The 23,873-nt window shown below is 43.4% G+C and overlaps 1 protein-coding gene across 1 annotated transcript in view; it reads left to right on the top strand.

Moving 5' to 3' along the window:
• The first annotated feature begins 200 nt into the window (after positions 1-200).
• The window catches only part of DNAJB14 (DnaJ heat shock protein family (Hsp40) member B14), a 262,057-nt gene continuing 238,384 nt past the window's right edge, over positions 201-23,873 (top strand). Inside the window, exon 1 of the mRNA XM_078676085.1 lies at positions 201-503. Within this exon, the coding sequence (XP_078532211.1) occupies positions 371-503 (133 nt within the window). The 5' untranslated portion in view covers positions 201-370. The remainder of the gene's footprint in view (positions 504-23,873) is intronic.

Consider the following 23,873-nt stretch of genomic DNA (forward strand, 5'->3'; position numbering starts at 1 on the left):
TACAGTTTTAGTGCGCATGCGTGTAACTATACGCATGCGCACTAAAACGGTAGGACACCGAGGAGCTGAAAATGACATGCAATAAGACAAAGTGCAGTGTGTTTGCTAGTGTGCGATTATACGCATGCGCAAACGCAAGGGGGAGCACTTCCAGACGGGGAACTGGAAACGACGCAACACCCTCCTCAGGGTTCATATGAAAGATCTCTTCCTCTTCCTGCCCTTGCCCCCTCCTCGCTGCTCCCTCCTCCCCTTCGTTACTGGGGTTGGCTTACTCTGACAGCCGTCTCCATCTCTAGCAGAGGAAGGTGAAGACGGGAGCCGGCAGCGGCGACAGAGATGGGCAGCTAGGTAGGCCGGGCCTCAGAGGATGGAAGGCAACCGGGACGAGGCAGAGCGCTGCCTGCGCATCGCCCGGGAGGCGCTGGAGGCAGGGGAGCGAGAGCGGGCGCTGCGCTTCCTGAACAAGGCCGAGAAGCTCTACCCGACCCAGGCAGCCAAAGGTGAGAGGGGGGAAGGCCAAGATTGAGAAGATACGTGTTCCCAGGTCCACAGGCAGTTACGTGTGCCCTTATCAAAGAATGAGGTGGTTCACTATGGGAAGGATTACGGGGGTCCAATATTGAGCTCCCCACTAATATATATGTTTACAACATCAAGACCTGCAAGCTCTGTTAGCCTCAAAGAAACATTTTTTTCCTATCAATCAGAAATTACTTAAACTCCTCTTCCCGGTTGGGTAATAGTTACAAAATACGTCTATTTTTTTAATTTATTTTGAGACAACGTAAACCCTCACCCACACAATTGCCATGCTTCGTAGCGGTGGCCCTCATCCAACACCAACCGGTACTAGGCCGGCTCATCAGGAACTCACTTGTTTGTATGTCTTTTGAATGTATGAAAGGTTGTGAGCGGACTTAAAAACCTATTATATAAGGGAAAATGTTATAATTGTATTGACGAGACGCCGTTATACAAGGTTAAAATATGAGACACAGTATGGGGTATACTGTACTTATGAGACCCGGTATACATGCGTACATCAGATGTACTTATTGTGGCATTATTTTCTACGCTAGATGTACACACTTCGACATTACTTACAGTGTGTTCAGGCATTGCAACAGCTGCAGTGTTAGTACCTGCAGCAAGTGTATAAATATTATGATAGCAGTATTACTAGCAGCAGGAGTAAAGGGTGCAGTGGTATCAGTTGTGAATATGAAACTAGTCTTGGGAGGATTTACATACCAGCCTTCCTTTTAAAACTTCCTCTCGTTCAACCCCAGTTGAGCTGCCTCCAAAACTATTTTTTCTTTACCTCAGCTCCCATCTCCATCCTTCACAACAGCTCCTGGCTCTTTATCTAAATCTTCTTTCCCTCCTCTAAACACAGCTCACATCCCTTCACTTAAGCGCCCCACTTTCTCCATACCTCAGCTTTTCTTTCCATCCACTATAATAATAAATAATAATAATAATAATAAATCGACATTTGTAAAGCGCACAATCACCCGTAAGGGTCTCTAGGCGCTGGGGGCCGTCGGGAAGATTAAGCAAGCTATTGCCCAGAGTCACATGGTGCTGGGCTGACCTGCCACCGGTGCCGGGGATCGAACCGTGATCCCCAGATTCCGGAGTCAGTCGCCCTGGCCGCGGCGCCACACCTCTTCCACTGATGCTCTCACCTTTGCTCCATCCCACCTTTTGCTCAATCTGAGCTCCCCTCTCTTCCGGTCATTATCTACTCTTTTCCACTTTCGCCAACGCTCGTCGTTCCCTTATCAGCTGCAGCACCCCTTGTTTGTTTATGCAGTTGTATATGCACCAACAACCATTGTAAAAATCGTGGAGCACCCTGTTTGGGCTCTTGACTGCATCTTCCCCCTAGGAGAGCCTCTAGTTCAAAAGAGTCACTGTGTTAGGAGATACACTGACGTAAGGTGCTGCTTGGCTGTATGTACAGTGGCGGCTCCGCAATGGCGGACGAGTGTTGCCCCCCTGCCTGGCGCAGAGCCAGCAATGCAAAAATAAAACAATGCTCTAGCATAGTTTTATTTTTCGTTTGTCAGTTTGTGCATGGAGGGGCGGGGCGTGGAAGGGGGAGGAGGAGTGCTTGTGCTCTCCCTAGTCCCTAAGTGCTCCTTTGTGTTTGGCCGGCCGTCTCAGTCTCAAGCCTGGCTGCATTCAGAGGCAGGGCAGGAGAAACCCCCACAGACTCCCTGGTCTGAGCAGGGTGTCTTTTTTTGCCTGCTCAGACCAATACCCGCTCTACTTTGCAGCTCAGGCATTGGCTGGGAGTCCATCCCAGGGGTTTCTGGGACTCAGGAAATAGCCAGCAGGAGCAACTCTACGCAGGATGCGGACGGCAGCATCAGGTACGTTTTAAAAATGATTATTAACCTCTGCGCTCCCCCCCCCCACCCATTGATACTGGTGGTCGCCACTGTGTATGTATCACTGTGTATGCATCTCAGTGTAGAGTGTTTAACATCCCCTCCACATGTTGGGTTTAAGTGTGGCTGTAGAAGGAGTGAAAGAGGTGGTACACCTGTGTACTTTGAACATCCCCTACACAAGCTACTCACAAATGTACCTTTAGATAACAAGCATTGGCATAGCCAATAGGTCTCGCTTGTGGGACCTTATAAGTATTTAGTTACAAGGATATTGTTCTGCAAAACAAAATACTTATAAGGTCCCACAAGCGAGACCTATTGGCTATGCCAATGCTTGTTTTAATTGTGTGCGTGTCTAGATCCCATGAAGGGGTTGTGTGTCTGAAAGCAGATGCACTGGAAGTAGGGGAGAGGGAGGTGCTGCAGCCCCCACCCCTTTAAATCCTTGATGACGTTCAGATGTAAAATTAATAATGAAAACACCTTAATTTTTTGTCCAGAAGCACATTTACTATACGTTCAACTACAAAATGTTTCACGGCAGCCAACTTTGTTTGATAAAGTGCTGCTAAATATTTTAAAATGTTTAGCTGTGCCTGCAATTCCTTTCTCTTACAACATTCTGGAGTTTATTTTTTTAATATTAACTTACGAAACTCTTGGTCGGGTGCAGATTGAAGAAGTCCCTGGTATTCAAGAGGTTTTCTTACATATAGAAAGACACGTGCTTACTTTACAAAGTACAAACAAATCAATATAAACATCCGCAGCATGGGAAGTAGTCTAGGGGCGCTTAACTTAAGTTTGGAGATGTCAGTGTAAAGCACCCTTCTCCAACAAGCCGGGGTGCCAACCTTCGTGTAGCACTGTGAGGAGGAGGGAGGGGGGGAGAGAGTGCGCTGTGCATACAAATGGCGAGGGAGGGCAGGTCCAGCGGAGACTACAGAGGAAGAGGCTGAAGGTGGGAGGGCGGGGGAGATAGCGAAAGGGTGAGAGAAGAGGCCTGAGGGCGGGGGAGAGCATTCCTTCGAAGTGTGAAGCTCTCGGCATTGCTGTGGCGGGTCTGATGCGAATACAGATCGTTATGTGGTGGTCTGCTTTTACCATAATGTAATGCCTACTTTTGTAAGGAGTTAGTTCAACTAAAATTGAGATCGGATTTGCCAAATGATTTCTTGTGTCTTCTGTTTTAAACTGTGGGACCCGAGTTGATGTGATGGTCTTGAATCCTCCAGATTTCTATGGAAGTCAGACTGGTGCCTCTGAAGACATACGACCATCTGAACCCTTAAGAGGCACTACCGCTCGCACTATAGAGAAGGGACCGTTGCGTGATTGACTCCTAACAATGGAGAAAAATATAGATGACGTCAGCTTTTTAGCTTCTTCCCTGCTCCTGCATTTCGTCGGTTTGTCTATGTAGGTGGCATCACCCGGTTGGAGACTTGATGTCTATTCTTGTCTTGTGCATAAAGATATATTGGTCAGTAATCTGCGCTAAGCAGGGTGTGCAGCTTTTCACACGTTTGTGAAAGTCTGTCTTTTGTGCAGATGCCTGCTCTTACTTTCTCCGCCTCCTTGCAGAGTGCACCTTTGGTAACTGGTTTTGACGCTCAAGCTGCTCCAACCTATTCTCATCGCCATTGTAGACATGAGTCTGGAATGTGCTGCTCTGGCAGTTTGTGTGTGTGTTTGTACGTGGCTGCGGCTCAGTACATCTGTTGTGCTGGTTGGCATCGTATGCCCACTTCAACCTAAGTAATTTCTGTGCTTCACGAGATGGACATGGGGCGTTGAAAACGAAACTGCAGGCTGACCGTGAATAAAAAACAAGCATTGGCGCCGAGTGGCAATTAAAAAAACAAGCTTCTCGGCATTGCTGGTTGGGGGAGTGGGGGGGTGGGCGGGGGAGCAGCAGGCAGATGTGAGTGGAGCGCGCGCTGGAGAGGGAGGGGGTGGGAGGACTAGGCAGTGGGAGAGAGGGAGAAAGGAGCGCGAGGGAGGCATTTTTAGATACATGAAGCCAAAATTACAAGTGAGCATGTTACAAAAGCAAACGTTACGTTACATGAGACAATAGTGACAGTTGTGCAAGTATCAAGAGCAACAAAATACAAGAGGTAGCAAACGATATGCAATAGCATATCTGAGGGAACACGGCCTGGGGGGAAGCTGGCTGGGGAGGGGGAGGAGAAATGAAAGGAAGGCTGTGTTTGCGGGGAGAGAGAGGGGAGGTGCTGGTGTGGGAGGGGGGAGGTGCCGGTGTGGGAGGAGTGCTGCTACGGCAAGGCTGTGTTTGCGGGGAGAGAGAGGGGAGGTGCTGGTGTGGGAGGGGGGAGTTGCTGGTGTGGGAGGAGTGCTGCTAGGGGAGGAGAAGCCCTGGCTGTGAATGCTCGTGCATGTTCACGTGAACTGCAAGAAAACGCCGGGCTGAAACCCCTTAGTTTGAAGAAGATTTTGCCGACATGAATTCGATCCTATCCATTCCTGCGGAATGGGACAGGCTCGACCTAAAAATCTTGAGCCATCCTCATAAATCAGGAGTGCTGCCTGCATGATAGTGGTCATTAAGCCATTTGAGTTATGAACAATGATGCTTGCATGTGAACATTAAAGCTCTCTGTTGTTCTCTACAAATCTGATAAGCTTCGTGTAAAGTGATCTTGAAGCAATATCAATTTTAACCAGTGTTACTGTCCTTTGAGTTTTAGCATTCGCCATTTCCCTCAATTAAAAAAACTCCTCGGGGAGACTGTCCTTCTGTGTTAGTTGATAGATATGCATTTAGTAGAACCCTAAACCCAGCAGAGAAGGGGCAAATCGGAAACAGCACACGTGGGGCCGTTATCAAGAACAATCCCTCTCTCAAAAGTCTTCAATGCATACTCGACCTTTCCAAAACAAGGTTCACATCTTCCAGCATTGCCACCTGACCCCAGAATTTTCATTATTGTCATACCTATCATATCATATACTGTGGTTTGCCACTTCTTAAACTGGAAGACCAAGTCATATGCTGCAACATTGATGTCCAGGCCCAAAAGATAAATAAGACACTTGTAATCTGTTACTTAACTTTATTCGCATGAGCTAAGTTCTTTAGGGGAATAACTACCTGAAAGATGTCTGTGAATTTTGGTTGCTGTCTAGAATATCTTTTCTCCACCCACCAAAAGTAACATCTAGCTGTCAGGCTTTGAGTATGGAATAGTACTAGATGAACGCTCTTTCTTCAACACCACATATTTTGTATAGGATTGTTATGTTACAAAAAGGGAGCACTGGACTTTTTAGCATGCCAGGTCCTGTTGGCATGTATAGGTATAACCATAGAAAAAAGTGAAAAGTTACTGTTTTCCCAAAGGTCATAATAGTGCAACTTGCACATGGTGTGGTCTAATTTATTTATAGTGCCTACAGGTCCCACAAGCTTATTTGTGTGTTCTCTTTCACTTTAAAAACAGGCGACTAGTCTCAGTGCTGTCTTGCTTTCCATGTTTGCCATGATGTGTGCCACTCTCACAATGGGAGGTGACAAACGAGAAGTTGCTCACCTGTATTGACCATATGCTAGTTGCCTTGTTTTGGTAATCACGATTCACTCTCTTCCTTCCCATGGCTGCCATTGGAGATTGTGGCCACAATGACCCTGAGCATTGCTTCAGTACTATGAAGCAGATTGATCCTGCCATGAGACGATCACTGCTGCTGAATTTTGTACATTAAAATATCTGCAGAACCCTGGCAGTGCTGTGCTGATTATACCCGAATGGCTAGTTTGTGTGGTGTCTGCTAAGGCTGCCAGCCTTGATTGTTCGTTCACATCCTTCTTCCTTCATGGGAATTATTCGTTCAACAATAGACAGTAATAAATAAATAAAATAAAATGGTGCATGGCTACTGCTTGATGTAATCTATTGCAATGTGTCCTAGGCAAAGCGTGGTGCAGCTCGTGTGTTCTGTTCCATGTTCGAGCTGCACTTTCACTGCTTGTTGTATTTTAAATGCCTTGTTATTGTTCGACCTAGGCCCGTGCAGGTATACGTAGCGACGGGCAAGAATTCCAGTGAACTTGTCAGTTCATCCTGGGATCCGAGCCAGCCAGTCTCTGCCTTTCGTGGACGAGTACCTTTGGGAATAAACAACTAAGATTGCCTCCGGAGTAATTCATACTACAATTTGGTGACGATTGGTTCTTGCCCACCGACTTCTCCTTTTCACCTCAATTTTTGGCTCTTTTGCTGTTTTCAAGCATCCCGGCTGCTTGAATCTCATCACTTTCCAGGCTGACTCCTCAACATGTGAATGGTGTGGTGGCCCCGTGCTCAACCTACCCTGGAGCTCTTTTAAGGCGTTTTTCCTGTGTTTGGGTGCCTTGTTTCCAGTGTGAGTGCATGCGTCCACGCGTCCCAGCACTAGCACTCTATCCTCATGCACTCCATCCTTGCCTGGCAACTCATGGCGTACTCCTCACGTTTGTCTCGACGCTTTTTAATTGAGACAGTGCACGCGTCGGCCATATTGGATTGGCTAGGTCACAGGCTATTTCAAGCAACATATAGTAATGTACATGGAGCACATTACAATAATTGCGGCTTGGACCTAAAGTGTTATTTTGAACCTCCTCTCTTAAGTGACAAAGATTTCAACGTGATGCCACTGTACTTCAATACTTGTTCAACAAGATAGGGTATTTTGGGTCTATTTATAAAAATGTGGCAAGTTTCTTTTACTATCAGTTTGAGTCTTTAGCCAATTTCAGACACTGTGAGCGCCATACTGATTATTTGTATTACATTTTGCAACTCGGTTGTTATGGCTACCCCTTCAACAAATAACTTGAGCCACGCGGGCAAATTCACCATCAAATGGGCTCAGTGGTTGCTCCTGTTTGAGAATCATTTAATTGCCATAGATGCAGGGGTTATAGTTCACAAAGGAAATTTGCACTTTTATTTGGCAGTTTGGGGCTTATGGCACAGCAAATATTTGACAATTTACCACCTGTTCTTGCTCTTTAAGCTCCAGCTGTTGATAGTTGGGAAATGTATGTGGATGCAATTGTAAGACTAAAGAAACAATTTTATGGGGAACCCAGCGTCTTGCTTGGAAGGTATAACTTTATGATCAAATCAGAAACAATTAAGCTGCACTTAGAATCCTGGCTGCGACATGTAAATTTGGTCCTAATTTGGATACCTACTTTCAAGACAATTTGTTTTTAATTGTGCATCAAAAGAAATATAGGAACGGCTACTAAGTTGTGACAACCCTACTCTTAGAAAACTGTTAGATTTAGCTAAGAGCATTGAACAATCCTTGATCTCATCAGAAGTATTGAATCCTGATGCCACAGTCCATTTAGTTGCTGAGTCCACTTCTGCTCATGAAGTTGACTCATTGTGGGCTGTGCAAACTAAAGCAAAATTTCAAAAACAGAAAAAGTATAAAGAGGAGCTCTACAGTCTGCAACAGATGTTGATCAAAAAAGTCCCTTGAGCAGCTTTCCGGGGTGTCCAGCTATGGGCACACGTTGTCTTGGTTGAAAGAAACTAGGGCAATTTCAAATTGTGTGCAGGAGCAGCAAAAACTCTGTTCACATTAGCTATGTGGATTTGAAACTTGAGTCTTGCATTGATTCTGTGAAAAATGTAGTGTTACCCATTGAGTGTACCACCATTTGTACTCCTGTTAAAGGACCCACATGTGATGTTATAATTGATAATGTTTTGTTACAGGTTATGGTGGATTCTGTCTCGCCGATTACCATTTTGCGAGATACCACTTTCCACGACAAATGGAGTACAAACAAATCTCTCATATCCCCTGATATCTGTCCTAAAGGTTTTTGTGAAAATTCCATTGATCTTTTAGTTTTCTTCTTGGGAAAGGTTCAGTGCTTGGGCAGAGAAACATTTACCAAGATTTATGTTGCCATCAAAGGTAAAGACCTCATTGGTTGGCAAGACCTTGCTGAGATGGATTTATATTCTATTCCTGGCTCCAGTAACCCGTAGATGTGGGTTAGTTACCAACAAGCTGCGTGAAGTTTAGAAGATCCCATTGACAAAATTCTGAATAGGCATAAGGAACTATTTTCTGATCAGATTGGCATGGTAAAGGGTTTTGTGCATCATGTCAGGCTTAAGGCTCATGCCCAACCGTTTGTACACAAAGTACGGCAAGTTCCTTTGTTAGTCAGAGGGGAACTCAAACAGATGTTAAAAGATTTATGTTCCCAAGGTATCGCATCGATTGTCATCACACGTAAAAAAAAATCAGGCGATATCAGGTTGTGTGCCAAATTGCGCATATTGAATTACAATATTTTGATTGTCACCCGCTACCCAGGATACCCAAAATATTGGCTAACTTGGGCAATGCTAAGTGATTTTTCAATTATTGTTTTAAGATGTAGTGTAGCTCCTATTTTCCCAATAGGCTCTGCGCATTGGAATAGTACCTACAGCAGTAAAGGCCTAGGCCAGACGTTAACTAGGTCTACTACTGTCGATGCTAGACTTAATTTTTGGGTTTGCCAGCTAAGCTCAGAGTTCGCTAGAAACTTTCTCGAATGTTCAAGGAAGGATTAACTTCCCTGATTAGACAAGAAGGGATTTAGTTTCTGACAACCATAGAACATGACAACTTTGCTCTCCCCTAATCAAGAGTCAATCTCGAGAGTCGTGTGAGCACAAGGCAATTATTTTACTCAGTCAGTACGTGCATTCTTAGTCTCATCAGAATGTAGAGAAAAGGAAGAGAGACGGGCGTGTTCAATAAAAGGTGTTATTTATTGATCAGTCTCTTTTCTCGTACAAGAGAAATGGATCGATATTATTGCAATACTTATAGTTAAGTAAAGTGCATACATTAAAAGCAATAGTATAAAATAATACTGTAAAAACATTGATATGGTTTCTGAGCCATATGATGTTTAAAATGATTAAAATATATTTACATACACATATACATTTGACTAAACGTACTCAACTGGTGTTTCTAAATACGCCTACCCCGTGTACCTGACCTAAGTCTAATGCGTGGGCGGGAATAGAAAGTTACAGTTTAAGTTAAGTTTGTTTTTGCCAAGTGAATAACTAAGGAATTCTCTGTGAGGGGTTATTCAGTTCTGTACCTGGAAGTTAGGATGAATGAGGAATGGTATCTCTTTCTCTGCTCTCGATATTCCAGGCTGCCTGCGAGGGCTGCCCAGAAGCGCCGGTGCTGGGTCTCTCGGCTTGAGATAGCAGCGCGTCTCTCAGCGCGTCAGGAAGGCGGGGCTGCTGCCAGCGGGGTCTGCTTCTGCTCTCGGCTTCGGCAAGTATGGCTGCTCCGTCTTGTCACCACGCGTGTGTTTGCATAGGGCAAGGTCGGCAATATTTATACCTTAAAGGTGCCGAGATTGACGTAAGGATGGACATAGGTACGTCAATAAAGATGTCATACGACTTGCTCGTTAGCACATTCTTTTGCAAAAGTTCTCTGTGAAATCAAAACAATGGCCGCACGGATTATCCAGGTTGTCATAGGTTTGATTTGTTATGAGAACGTCGTATGCCTTATCAGGGGCTGGAGGAATGTCGCTTGTCTAATTAGATCTCAAGCGTTATGACCTAATCAGATAACACGTTCCTGTGCCGTAGTGTGACTGCGTCAGATAACGGTATCTGCATCATGGGGGTTTTCTTGCCTCATGGGCTGACTGTTAGTTAACTTGATAGTTAGTTTAACCAGAATAGGGTCAGGAATAGGGGGACTGATTCAGAACCTATAGAAATACACGACACCCACTCCACGCTAACTATGGTCATATCTACTAATCTATGCATAGTATAACATAGTACAACATACTATAGAGTATAGTGTATACCTTACCACCCCAAAATACATAAATGCATTTCGAAATTTTCAAATATACTGAAAAATTGCAGTCATATATATTGTATGCACTTAAGCTATGAATTAAATGCAAAAGTAAACACGCATTTTTATGCATTATTGCTTATTGGTATATGAGAAATACACATGAAATGGCTCTTAATATGGCTATACAGAAAGGAAAGTCGAGACCATTTCATCACATAATAAAATATTTGTGAACCTACCAGCGGGCAGCTAAAGTGTATATAAAGTATCTAAAAATAGAAATCTTAGTTCTCTAGGAATAGTTTCTTACTTTAAGCAGAAGATCAGTGTCCCGGGAAAAAATATGTAGAAAAATATTTTAAGGGGCATGCTGAAAAAATTGCTGTACGTGAACTGCATTGTAATTGTTCATGTGACTTTATTTTTAAAGTTGAAGGCCGAATTCAGGGAACGCCGTGTGCGAGTTTACTCAAAAGTCTCTATTTCTGTTCTGGAGAGAACATCATATCATTCAGGCTTTCGAAAAAACTGTCAACAGCTTCATGGGAAAGTTCCACTAAGTCGGAAATAGGGGTAACCATGCATTCGTGCGCATGATTGTCTCCATTGACATTCTGATTTGCATTGCTGACAGAAGGTCGTACCTGTTCGATGCTGCTTTCATCTTGAACTTCACTACTCTTCAATCGTAGTGGTGAAGATTCCAGGAATGCCGTCATCAGGATTGGCAGCCTTTGAGGGCAGCACAAAGCGTGAACCTTGGTAGGAACCAACAGTGTATCTGCATCCACTGGCGCATCCGATTGTAGTGTCAGACAGGTGTCTAACACGCATTCTTCTCCGCATAGCAGACACCTTAGTACAGGTAAAACACACCTTTTGCCACATTGGTCGAAATGATAGAAACCAAGTCATGTTCAGGTCTCTAAGCCGGGAGAGTCCCAGGATTTTTGATATCCGGTCCCGGTATCCAATGGCTAGGATCGTATCTTCCATTGTCGCGAGAGTTTGATCTGTGACATGGGTTGCCATAACGAAAAATAAGGACTAGGAATAGGATTCCTGCAATTAGTCCCAGGATCAGGGGAAGTCCGCCAAAAATCGAATGGACGAAATCTGGAAAAATACCCAGTATGGCTTTGAATGGTGTTAATGCCATCGAAAATACTGTCTTAAATACCTTTGAGACCCCAGTGGTATCAGAAATATTTAAGATTTCGCTCAGGATTTCCGCGAAATGTACGGGGGAATTAGTTGATAATAATGTATGTATCTCTGCAGTCGTCCTTGCGACTTGTAGATCATACGTTTCTTTTGATGACGTGAGCCTTGTAGGCGTCTGAAGAAGCACTGTTTTCATTCTGCTTAAAGTGTCTATTCGAATAGAAGTAATTTTCAAACTGGGCCATGCCCTCGCCTCCCTGTCTGGAAAGGAGCTGGGGAACAAAGAACGTCCACAGCACTTGACCTTCGCCGTTGTAGTGACTAGATAAGGAGTCCCGGGCATAAGACTGCAACATCTGCGGTCTACAATAAGAATGTAACTCCCATTATAGAGTCTTTGAAAGAATGGTTCTATTTCAGTTGCAGGTGCGCCTTGCTGGTGACATGAAAGGTTGTATGAATTCCCTTCACAGGCTCCATGCAAACTAATTCCGTTACACAGAAGCGTGCCGCTTAGTGACATAGCACAATTGTTGCCACTAAGAAACACTTTCTGTCCTTTATTACTGACACATGCATGTGAATAGGGCAGGTTCCAAGTTGTTTTAAGGTACCCCTTTCCCAATTTCTCGTACATGCTAGCCTGTATATATTTTTGGCAGTATTGAAACCTGAAGGTTGAGATTGGAATATTTATGATTCCGTGGATTATCCATTCACTGACAGGTCGTTCTGACATTGTCAACGGTAATCTTTCTAGTTTTTCAATGCTCAAGATTGTATAATCAGCACCCTTTTGCGCCATACCGATTTGTCTATCAGTAAGGTTAAAGATTTGGAATAGTGACGTTGTGTTGATTAAACGCCAAGGCACATAGCCTGAACGCAGATTTTGTAACGTCCAGCCAAGCTGTGCAATGGAACGCAATTGTGACTGACCATGTTGTAATAACAGTAAGTCTTGCGATAATATATCGATTGCTGAAGACACAATGCTGTCCAATGAAAAAATTCTGGAGGACAGAGTCATTAACCCATTGTCCACTACAGAAAGTGATTTTTCCAAATTAATACGATCAATTTCACGTATTCTCTCTGCTGTTTCAATTTGAGTAACCTTCCAGGCCTCATTGTATGCTGCATATACAGAGGCTGCTATGAAACGCTTTTGACGCTGTTTGCGTGGTCCCAGTATGAAATCACGCAAGTCAGCACCATCAGTAAGTAAAGTTAGGTGTTGCTTAATTTCAGGCAGTGTGGAAGACTGTAGCCATTGAAGGCATAATTTGCCCACACTGTAGGTTGTTATTATCCCTGGGTGATGTCTTTGAGGATATCTAGGGTCTGGCCTGGTCATTTTAAAACCCTGTGTTTTATTCAGGAATCTATCTTGACAGTGATTTGTATCTGTGGGCCAGATCAACCATTGTTTCCAATCAGGATGTGTTCTGTTTTGGTTAAGTATATGGTTTATGTCTATTTCTTCATCTGTATCAGAGTTATTGCTAAACATTGTTGGCTTTGGAATAGACAGGTTATTTAAATCTTTGATTTTGGCTAAGCCAAGACAGGTGGTTTGTTGAACAGTGTCATTTAAAAATATCATTTGTTCTGGGATCATGCAGGCTCTAAACAAAGCTTCTAAACCCTGTACTTGCCATTCTTTTGTACCCCAAACACTTTTCAAATCAACATTTTTGTCCCAATAATCAAATCCAAAAGTATTCATTTTTTCAAAGAATGAATCTGAATATATCAATTTTGTGTTGGTTATCATTGTTTTCATCCCTGTCTTGTTTGACAATTTGTAATAAAATGTTTCAGCATTAGTTATGTTAAAACCTGAAAAATATGAATATTTGTCATAAACGGTTCTAGAGCTCCCTTTTGGAGGTGTAGCACAGTGTTCCCATTGATTATAATTTAAAACATTTCTAAGTTGTGCAGATTTATGCAAGAAATGGTTACCATAATGGTTATAGCAATACATACTATCATAATTTGTAGAACCTTGCAAATAATCATGTTTTGTAAATTTAGCAGACATTACTAAGTCAGACATCATATTGTTAATACTTTCAAAGTCCCAATCATCAGCAAATGAGTTTGGTTTTGCAAGGTCACTCAAGGAGATCTTGATTTGGTGTGGATATTTCAGGATCTCGACCGGACCATAAATTTCATAGTCAGTGTTGTCCCAGGCTACCCCACCAGGTATCGGATTGGCTGTGAAGTTGGCTGAAGAAAGTTCTCTTTTCTCGACGTGTGAAGATGTGTGTGGTTTGAGGATCAAGTTGATGTTCTGACTTGCTGTGTCCATTTTAGCATATTTTCCCTCAATGAAGCGTCCCAAAGTAAATACCATGATGAGCCAAAGTATGAGGATAAATGAACCAAAACCCACCCAAAATTCAATCCATGGAGAAACCAGATATGTTTCTTTCAGATGTTTCAAAAGTTCCTTAGCTTTGTCTTTAAAGGATTTTGATGATGGCTGTGTCTTTGATTCACTGAAGCCTTCAGAGGAATCATCGAAGTTGATGAAGTACCCGGATGCAGTTCTGTCAATTGTTCCAATTGCTTCAGGATTTTTGTTTCTTGCATTGTCACTTGGTACTTCATTGTAGATTGGTGTGTCTCTGCTAAATGTTTTTATTTGGGTTTTCAGAGGTCTCAGTTCTATTGCATTGTTGCATAGTCCTTCTTGTTTTTCTTTAGGCGTTTCGAATGTGATGAGCCTTTTTGTTAGGACCTCTGTGCTGGTAGCAAACCTTGGTGTTCTGCTACTTATTGGGAGTCCACTTGGCCTACTGTTTGTTATCGGCCACATGTTGTGGTTTTACCAGGTCGATGGATACAACTCGGTTCTCCTTTTTTCCAGCAAGTGGCGGTAGTACAACTGATCTTGTCCCGTTGACAGACAAGACAGCAACTGCTTTTCTGTAAGAAGGCCCAAATTCCTTCTTTACCGCGATCTTCTCCCTGACTAGATCCCCGACTTTTGGAATCCAGACAGGTCTTGCTGGGACAGGTGGTGATTCTTCAGTGGTCGTTGGCTGTTGTTTCAACTGTATGTTGCTCAGGTCTTTTCTTGTTTTGTTTAAGTCCTGCAAAATAGCCAAACGGTCTTTGACATCAAAGGTTTTTTCTATTACCACTGAAGTCTGACTATCAAGGTCAGAGATCAACATCCTAGTTCCGAATAATAATTCGTACGGACTGAATCCCTTCAGAGAATTTCTTGGCAAGTTATTTAGACTACGTTGGACACTTATTAGATGTTTGACCCACCCAGCTCCCGAACCGAATATCCTTTCCATTATAGATTGCTTTCTGCCTTGGTTTTTTCTTTACACCATCCCGTACCCTCAGGAGGGAAGTGAGAAGATTCCCGCTGGGCTGTGCTCATTTGGCCATGTTTCCCCCCCAGGCTGGATTGCCTGAGTGAAAACAATGGTCGAACGTAGCATGCTCTTAGCGTATATGCCATTTAGACTCGCAAATCTTGTATAATAGTCCGGACGTCAGCCGAGTGCTGGTGATCTACATTATAAGTGCAAACTAGCCTGTATATGTTAATCGCAAGCCATTCTTTTTGCTGGTAATATTATCTGCCTTGATACGACGAGGTATTAAACTGCTTCTCTCCCCACTGCGATCTCTGTTGCAGTTTGGGCAGTTTTTTACAAACATGGTGTAGTGCAGGCTCATGCCTGGCCACCAGTACCGTGATTGTAATTCTTCCAGAGAATCTTTTAATTTAAGGTGTCTGTGACCCTCGCCCATGTGTGCGTCTGCAATTAACAAGTTTCTCCTGTCCATGTTTGGAATCACTCTATCCCCCACTCCAGGGATTCGAGCAAAAGGGACGGAGTTTGCATCGATTATGTATGTATAATTGAGTGGATAGTTGATCGGTAACGCTGAGCAGTCGCCTTTTGATGACGTTTTCACCGCCAGCATTGTTTCACCGTCAATGTATTTTAATGTACGCTTTTTTCGATCTACAGGAGCCGATTTAGTGGCTGCCGCTGCGGCTGTTTCAGCCAATGAATTCCCTACAACGTGAACGCCATCACGTTGATGACTCAGTGAGTGAGTCACGTGAGTCTTTGGTAGTTCTTTTTTCAAAAGAGCTACTTGTTCCCAGAGCAGTCTCTGCTTTATTGATGCATCTGTGTCATCTTTGTAACCGTTCTGAATCCATGTCTGCAAATCCTTGTTATATGCTTTGACGCAGTAATATGAATCTGACACTATAAGCGTCGGGAATTCGCGATCCGCATTATCTAGCGCCATTTTCAAAGCTATTATTTCAGTTTGTAGTTCTGAATTAGTTTCTACTGAGTGTGATTTTGTTAATAGAGGTCTTAGTTTACCTCCGCGCCACACTTCTTTTGTAATCTCACATGTGGGGTTGTATGCATGTTCTCCCCAAACGGAGGGTTGAGCATGTCCGTCTGTATAGATTACACAGGCGTAATGTCGTAGAGGCAGAATGTCGATTGGCAGAGGATACGTCTTTTCATATTTTAGATTTTTTAATTCTTCTAGTTCTTAAAAAATTGTCAACCAGGCTATACTTGATAATTCATATCCTTCGTATAGAATTTTTAGATGGGCAATTCTGGATTTTTTGAAGTTGAATTTGTAACCCTCTGCAGCGAACCCAAGTATTATGGTGTTCACCCTTTTCAAGTGAGTCTCCAAGTCATCATCTGTTAAGTAAATGTCATCGACATAAGATAATGCTTCATCATCATATAGTTGTAGTAATTCTGTTACTCTCGCTGAGAATACCCCCGGGCTGTTCTTGTACCCCTGGGCTAACCGACAGAATTGTTTTTGAGTGCCATTTACTGAGAATGCAGTTAAAGATCTGCTCTCCGGTGCTATGTTTTGACAAAAGAATCCATTGGAAATGTCCAAGGTTGTTTTGTATTTTTTGCGCACTATGTTATTCATTAGTGCAGCACTGTGTGAGTTTTGCACTGCAAAGGTTTTGCAACATGTGTTAAGGTGTCGGTAATCCAAAACTAGACGATATGAATTGTCTGGTTTGGAGACCGGAAACAAAGGATTGTTCATTTGTGAGGTGCAAGTTTTAATCACCCCCTGGTATTCTAGCTGATCTAGTATTTCATTTACCTGTTTTTTAGCTTCTTGCTTAATTGGGTACTGCCTTTGTGCAGTAGGTTGTGATTTTAACTGGATTTTGTGAGGAGGGGAGTCCTCATCCCATCCTACATGATTTTTATATAAAGCAGGTGCTAAGGCCACTGCCCACTTTCTAGCAAGTGTGTATTTTTTATGAATCGGGATTTGATTCGAGAAGGCAGGCATAATTACTTCTTCGCCATGAGGGCACTCCCTGACAAACTCTGGTGGCCAGTCTTTTTCAGCTAGAAGGATGTCATAGCCTTTGGAGAGGTTATCCCAAAATAGTCCCCTTATTTTCCTAGTCTTATCTCCCTCTATACGTAATGTTATCTCGTATATCTTGTGGGGCTTGCTAACTCTGGTGTCTGCAGTTTCCACTTGAAGGTATTCATTCGTGTCCACTGTCTCCAGATGATTCATAAGGACTTTGCGAGCTATGCTCACCTCTGCTGCGCTGTCTAGCATTGTCTGAGCCCATTCTCCGTTTTTCAGTTGTGTCCTCAGTATTCTCGGCATTGTTAACTACCTTGATACTGGCTACCTTCTTTTTTGGAAATTGTAATTTCTTTTTTAGCTGAGCAGGTTCCTTGTCTTTGGACTTGGCGTGCTCTTCTGATCGTCCTCTTCTTTCCGATTTCTGCGAGGAATTCTGAAAAGATTGAGAGGGACGTGTATCAATGTCTTGATATCTATCAGGTTTTTTAATATTATCCCTATTTCTAAGGTTATATCTATTCCCCGAGGGGTCACTCTGCGGTGACCTCTGTCTTTGGTTTGGAGATTTCTCTCTTCGCCTCGGAGACCTTCCTCTGGACTGGAATTTCTTTTCTTTAGGATTGGATTGTTTGTTTCCATCCCAGTTCTTTTTTGGTGAATTATTATTATTAAAAAATATATTTTCTGGACTTGTAGTCAGTTGCGGTTTTACTGGTATTCCACCTAGACTATGGTCTATGATTCTGGCAATTTCAGCTGGTTGGTCTGCTATATCTGTCTCTTTTAACCTCTGGCGGATCGCCACGTTTGCTGCTTCACCTTTTATGTTGGCTAGTAATATAGCCGAGACCTGTTTGAAGTCTTTTAGTAATTTCATACCAAGAGTTAAAGCAGGTTCTGGACCGTATTCATCTTGAATTTGTTTTAGCACATCTGGTATTACCGAAATGGATGGAACACCGTGCGTTTTTGTGTAGATGGAAGCAAAGACTGTACCCCAAGTGTCACAGTCCTCAATGTGTGGTGCGATTCCCATTGGGAGACATATAGTCAGAATCCTGTGTTTTTCTAATGGGGTGGTGTCAGGAAACACCGCCTCTATTTGGGTAATTTTCTGTGCCAACCAGAATGGTATCTGTTCCCGTTTAGCTGGAACTTTACCTAGGCAGGATTGGATGTTCTGTGGTGTAATTTTATTTGTGTTCCCCTGGTGAGGGGTCAGCTGTGGAAGTTTAATCGCTGGCTGAATTGTTGAAGTCCGCATTACATACTGAACTAATTGTCTGTGAATTTTTAGTAATTGTTTTAGCTGTATTAACAGCTGTGGGGCAGGCATCTCGTCGATGTCTGGATGTGGTGTGTATCCGGCTAAGACCGGCCACGTTGCTCCTGGTCTTCCTAAAGGACCGAGCCTTGTAATGTGATTGTTATGTTTTAGGGCGCCATCAAATAAGAGCAAATGCTCTTGGAATTTGAGTGGTACTTCCACCTCCTCGAAAGGAGTGTACGTTTCAGGAGGTTCCTCTACTTTGTAATAGTGGAAGTACTTTGTTACAGCATTTGCTGCTGGAAAATGTATCCATGAATAGTATACCTCTGTCTGCCGATATTCGTGTGCCTCGATTACGAATATGACTGTGCCACCTCTAGGTGTCAGTCCATTTTCTATAAGTTTTAAGGTTATAGATCTCCTTTTGGCGACCTGGATGAGTATTATATCCTGGTCTGCATTGAGTGCTGTAGTATCAGCTGCTGCTATTTCAGCTGCTAATCTAGTAGCCTCTCTTTCTTCATCGCTGTCCATTTTACTGACAGAATGGTATTATGTTTATTTGCAGATCAGGTTTCTTTATGGAAACAGAGATTAAATGCACAATATTTTGGAACTGTTTATCCTTCAACGTTGACTAGACCAAGAACCATACATAGGAGTTCCCTCCTGCGAGGTTTTGGAGGATATAACCTTTCACCCACTCCAGACGTCTTTGGAGTATTCGGGAAAAGGGGTCTGAGTGAGAAAGCACGACTGAGTTACTCTAAATGTCTTACGTTAGTTTTATCGCCCTTTCCAAACGCGTTGGGCGCCATGTAGTGTAGCTCCTATTTTCCCAATAGGCTCTGCGCATTGGAATAGTACCTACAGCAGTAAAGGCCTAGGCCAGACGTTAACTAGGTCTACTACTGTCGATGCTAGACTTAATTTTTGGGTTTGCCAGCTAAGCTCAGAGTTCGCTAGAAACGTTCTCGAATGTTCAAGGAAGGATTAACTTCCCTGATTAGACAAGAAGGGATTTAGTTTCTGACAACCATAGAACATGACAACTTTGCTCTCCCCTAATCAAGAGTCAATCTCGAGAGTCGTGTGAGCACAAGGCAATTATTTTACTCAGTCAGTACGTGCATTCTTAGTCTCATCAGAATGTAGAGAAAAGGAAGAGAGACGGGCGTGTTCAATAAAAGGTGTTATTTATTGATCAGTCTCTTTTCTCGTACAAGAGAAATGGATCGATATTATTGCAATACTTATAGTTAAGTAAAGTGCATACATTAAAAGCAATAGTATAAAATAATACTGTAAAAACATTGATATGGTTTCTGAGCCATATGATGTTTAAAATGATTAAAATATATTTACATACACATATACATTTGACTAAACGTACTCAACTGGTGTTTCTAAATACGCCTACCCCGTGTACCTGACCTAAGTCTAATGCGTGGGCGGGAATAGAAAGTTACAGTTTAAGTTAAGTTTGTTTTTGCCAAGTGAATAACTAAGGAATTCTCTGTGAGGGGTTATTCAGTTCTGTACCTGGAAGTTAGGATGAATGAGGAATGGTATCTCTTTCTCTGCTCTCGATATTCCAGGCTGCCTGCGAGGGCTGCCCAGAAGCGCCGGTGCTGGGTCTCTCGGCTTGAGATAGCAGCGCGTCTCTCAGCGCGTCAGGAAGGCGGGGCTGCTGCCAGCGGGGTCTGCTTCTGCTCTCGGCTTCGGCAAGTATGGCTGCTCCGTCTTGTCACCACGCGTGTGTTTGCATAGGGCAAGGTCGGCAATATTTATACCTTAAAGGTGCCGAGATTGACGTAAGGATGGACATAGGTACGTCAATAAAGATGTCATACGACTTGCTCGTTAGCACATTCTTTTGCAAAGTTCTCTGTGAAATCAAAACAATGGCCGCACGGATTATCCAGGTTGTCATAGGTTTGATTTGTTATGAGAACGTCGTATGCCTTATCAGGGGCTGGAGGAATGTCGCTTGTCTAATTAGATCTCAAGCGTTATGACCTAATCAGATAACACGTTCCTGTGCCGTAGTGTGACTGCGTCAGATAACGGTATCTGCATCATGGGGGTTTTCTTGCCTCATGGGCTGACTGTTAGTTAACTTGATAGTTAGTTTAACCAGAATAGGGTCAGGAATAGGGGGACTGATTCAGAACCTATAGAAATACACGACAAAGATTGACATACCACTAAATTCCATTGGACAAAGAGGCACAGGAACTGATGGCTTTTGTCACCCCATTTGGCACTGAAAAGTATTTGAGGCTTTCGTTTAGGTTGGCATCAGCCGCCTGTGTTTTCCAAAAACTCATGAATGACCTGTTTGCTGATCCCAAAGGGGTACACATGTACCAGGATGATATTCTGGTTTTTGCAAAGTCGTTGGAGCAACATAATTGCATTCTAGATAGTCTTGTCCATCATCACCCATAGAGGCATGACTGTCAGAAAAGACAGATGCAAGTTTGCCACCAAGGTATTGGATTATCTAGGTCATACCATGAAGGACGCTGGTATAAAGTCCAATTTCTCTTGCGTCAAGGCTATTAAAGATGCCAGTGCGCCCACTGATCGTGATGCTTTGTGTTCCTTTTTAGATCTTGCTGAACATTACACTCTGTTTGTGTCAGGATATACGATAGCAGAACGTCTCAGATCTCTGTTGCGTAAGGGGCAGAAGTTAATTTGGTTGGAGATGCCGACCACATTTGCCAAAGTGAAGGACTTGATTGTGAAAGCACCAGCACACTCTGCTTCCAGGGTTGACTGCACATGCCTTATCACTGTAGATGACGAGCCTCTGTGGTCTAGGAGCAGTTCTAAGTGAACAAACTGTTGCGTTTGCTCCCAGGTCTCTTAAGAAATATGAACAACAGTACAGCACGATTGAGCGTGAGGCCCCGGCATGCGTTTGGGCAGTTCAGAAATTCAATCTTTATGTCTGGGGATATCGTTTTGATTTACACACTGATCACAAACCCCTTGTTAATATTTTAACGGGAGGATTTATAATATTGTGTCCGCGAGGCATACATGGTTGGTTTCAAAGTTGCATGAATACATGTTGAACATAAGCCATGTGACCGGAGGGAAAAACTTTCGAGCTGATTACCTATCTCGACTCCCTCTGTGTGAATTAGACAAATTGAAAATGGATAATGTGTGTGTTGCATATGTGGATGCTGTACATGCCTGTTCGGATGATGATTTACCTGCCTGTTTGGATGAGGATTTCACGTTTTCAGAGGAGGACTGGAAGAATGCTTTCCCCAAGGATGAAACCCCTAAGCAGGCCAGTGTGTCGTAGTCCAGGGTTGGCCTGAAATCAGATGCTTGCAAGGTGAATTGAAGACCTATGCTCAGGTAGCAGGGGACCTGTCTTTGGTCAACGGTTTGGGCCTAAGAGGGATTTACATGTTCCTCCTTTCAGTTTACTTGAGTCCATAATATCCAAAGGGCACTTGGGCACCACCAAGACATGTATGCGTATCAAGCAACATTACTGGTGACCTGCTCTGGATAGTCCGGTCAAACAAGTGGTTGACAAATGCCTAGAGTGTCTTCTTTCTGATAAACATTGGAAGGTCAGCAAGATGCCTTTACACCCTGTGTTATACCCTGAAGCACCTTGAGACAAATTGGCCCTGGATTTTTCAGGACCATTTGTCTCACTTCCTGGTAAAATGAGATATGTCATTTTATTAGTCAACTACTTTTCTAAGTGGTTGCACTTTTCTTGTGTCCATTCTCCTTCATCTGAGGCGGCCATCAAATTCCTGCGGGAAGAGTATGCCATTGAGTGGTTGTCCAGATCTCTGGTGATCAAAAATGTCTCACATTTCGTTACTAGGCACATTTTTGAGCAAGCATGATGTCAAGCACTTAAGGGTTGCTTTGTATTCACTCATATCCAATGGCCTGGTGGAAAGATGGAATAAAGTGATGAAGGAAGGGACACAGGCAGCCCTCTCAGCAAGAGTGGAAGCTAAACAATTTCTCAAACCTAATGTATGGGAGTACAACAGAACACTTCATTGTACCACTGGGTTACCCCGTTTTTACTGTTATTAGGTAACAAAATGTATTCTGCTCTGTTTCCCACGTGGCTGAGGAAGTGTGTTCGCAATTAAACTAGGGAAAGTACTACTTTGAAAGAACAAGTTGGGTTTTGGAAAAACAGTCAAGAATGAAACGCAATTTTGTAAAGAATAATAGTCGTAAACCTGACTTTGCTGTTGGAGATCAGTTTTAATAAAAAAATCCGGTATGGTCAAGGAAGCGGAGTCAAATTTTTTCTTTTCTTCATCTTTAAGAATTTCTAGTGTAAGTAAGGGATCAGTTCTCCTAGAGATTAAAGGTTGGTGGAATGAACTGAGTTTGGCAAGACTTCGACCGCAGCAAGCGATCTAAGTGTGTTTCTGATTGGACACAATAGGTATAGCCTGGTGAGGACACCAGGGAAGATAGACCTGGTTATGAGGCTGATAGCACAAGCAGTGTTATCCAGGATACTGATTTTCTATGCAGTGCTGGGGTACAAGGCCACGTATGGTTAAGAGACCTAGTAGGTTTAATGATTATTGTTTTTAGAATTGTTATCGCTTTAATAGCTTCATTTTACTTTTGGAGGGGAATGGAATGGAATGGAATGCGATGCGTCCTAGGTAATCCGTGGTGCAGCTCATGCGTTACGTTCTATGTGTGAACTGCAGCTTCACTGCTTGTTGTATTTTAAATGTAGTGTTATTGTTAAAATATCAGAGTGGTACACACACCACACACCACACACACCACACACACCACACACACCACACACCACACACCCCACACACCCCACACCCCACACCCCACACCCCACACCCCACACACACACACCCCACACACACACACCCCACACACACCCCACACACACCCCACCCACCTACCTCCCTCACCTCCCTCCCCCTGGCGGGGCTCTCCACGAGCACGGGGCCCCCGCTAGCTCAGTTCTGGCTGGCTTCACGGGCACTGGAGCGCGGGCTAGGCTCCCGTCTGCTTCCTGTCTTTTTGCAGCCCCGCTGCCATCCCAACACAGGTTGCCTGGCTTCCTGTCCAAGCCGGGCTGCGACGGTGAGTTTCTCAATACGTGTCTTGTTTTTTAGGTCTCGCACTGGTTGTAAAATGCTATTGAAAGTCTACGCACGAACGATTAGCTCGGATTTGATTGGGTAGCCTCGAATCATGTCCCTCTTTCAACATTTTAGGTTTTGATTACCAAGTTGTGCATTGTAACCGTAGCTTTATGGCTTTCGTTTTTTCACATGCATCTATCCGTCGGTCAGGTGGGTTGACGTGTACCCCAAGAACAGTTGCTTCTCGAAGTATAATTTTGTTCATGTACTAGTTACGGTAAACATGGGAGTAACTACTTGCTACTTTATTCTTCAGCATGTGACTGCCATTAAACAATGCAACATTATATTCTCCTCCAATACGCCAACATTGCACATTTATAGCGTGAATGATTTGAGGGCGCACGTTACGTTCTGACCCGCCTGCCTCCAGTCTTTGAGGAAGGCTGATGTGCTGAAGGAAGGAAGGAATGACTGCGAGCCACGGTTTTAATCATAATCAGGCGTCCTGTTTGTAATAATAATCCTAATCATCTAATATTAATCACGCGTCCTGTTTTTAATAATAATCCTGTTTTTAATAATAATCAGGCATCCTGCTAACACCCAGAGTTCAAAAAGTGAAATGAGTGGGCGTGTTCGCATCTCTGCACTTTGTGTTGG

This window comes from Lissotriton helveticus, chromosome 2_1 (genome assembly GCF_964261635.1).
Source record: "Lissotriton helveticus chromosome 2_1, aLisHel1.1, whole genome shotgun sequence".
NCBI lineage: Eukaryota > Metazoa > Chordata > Amphibia > Caudata > Salamandridae > Lissotriton > Lissotriton helveticus.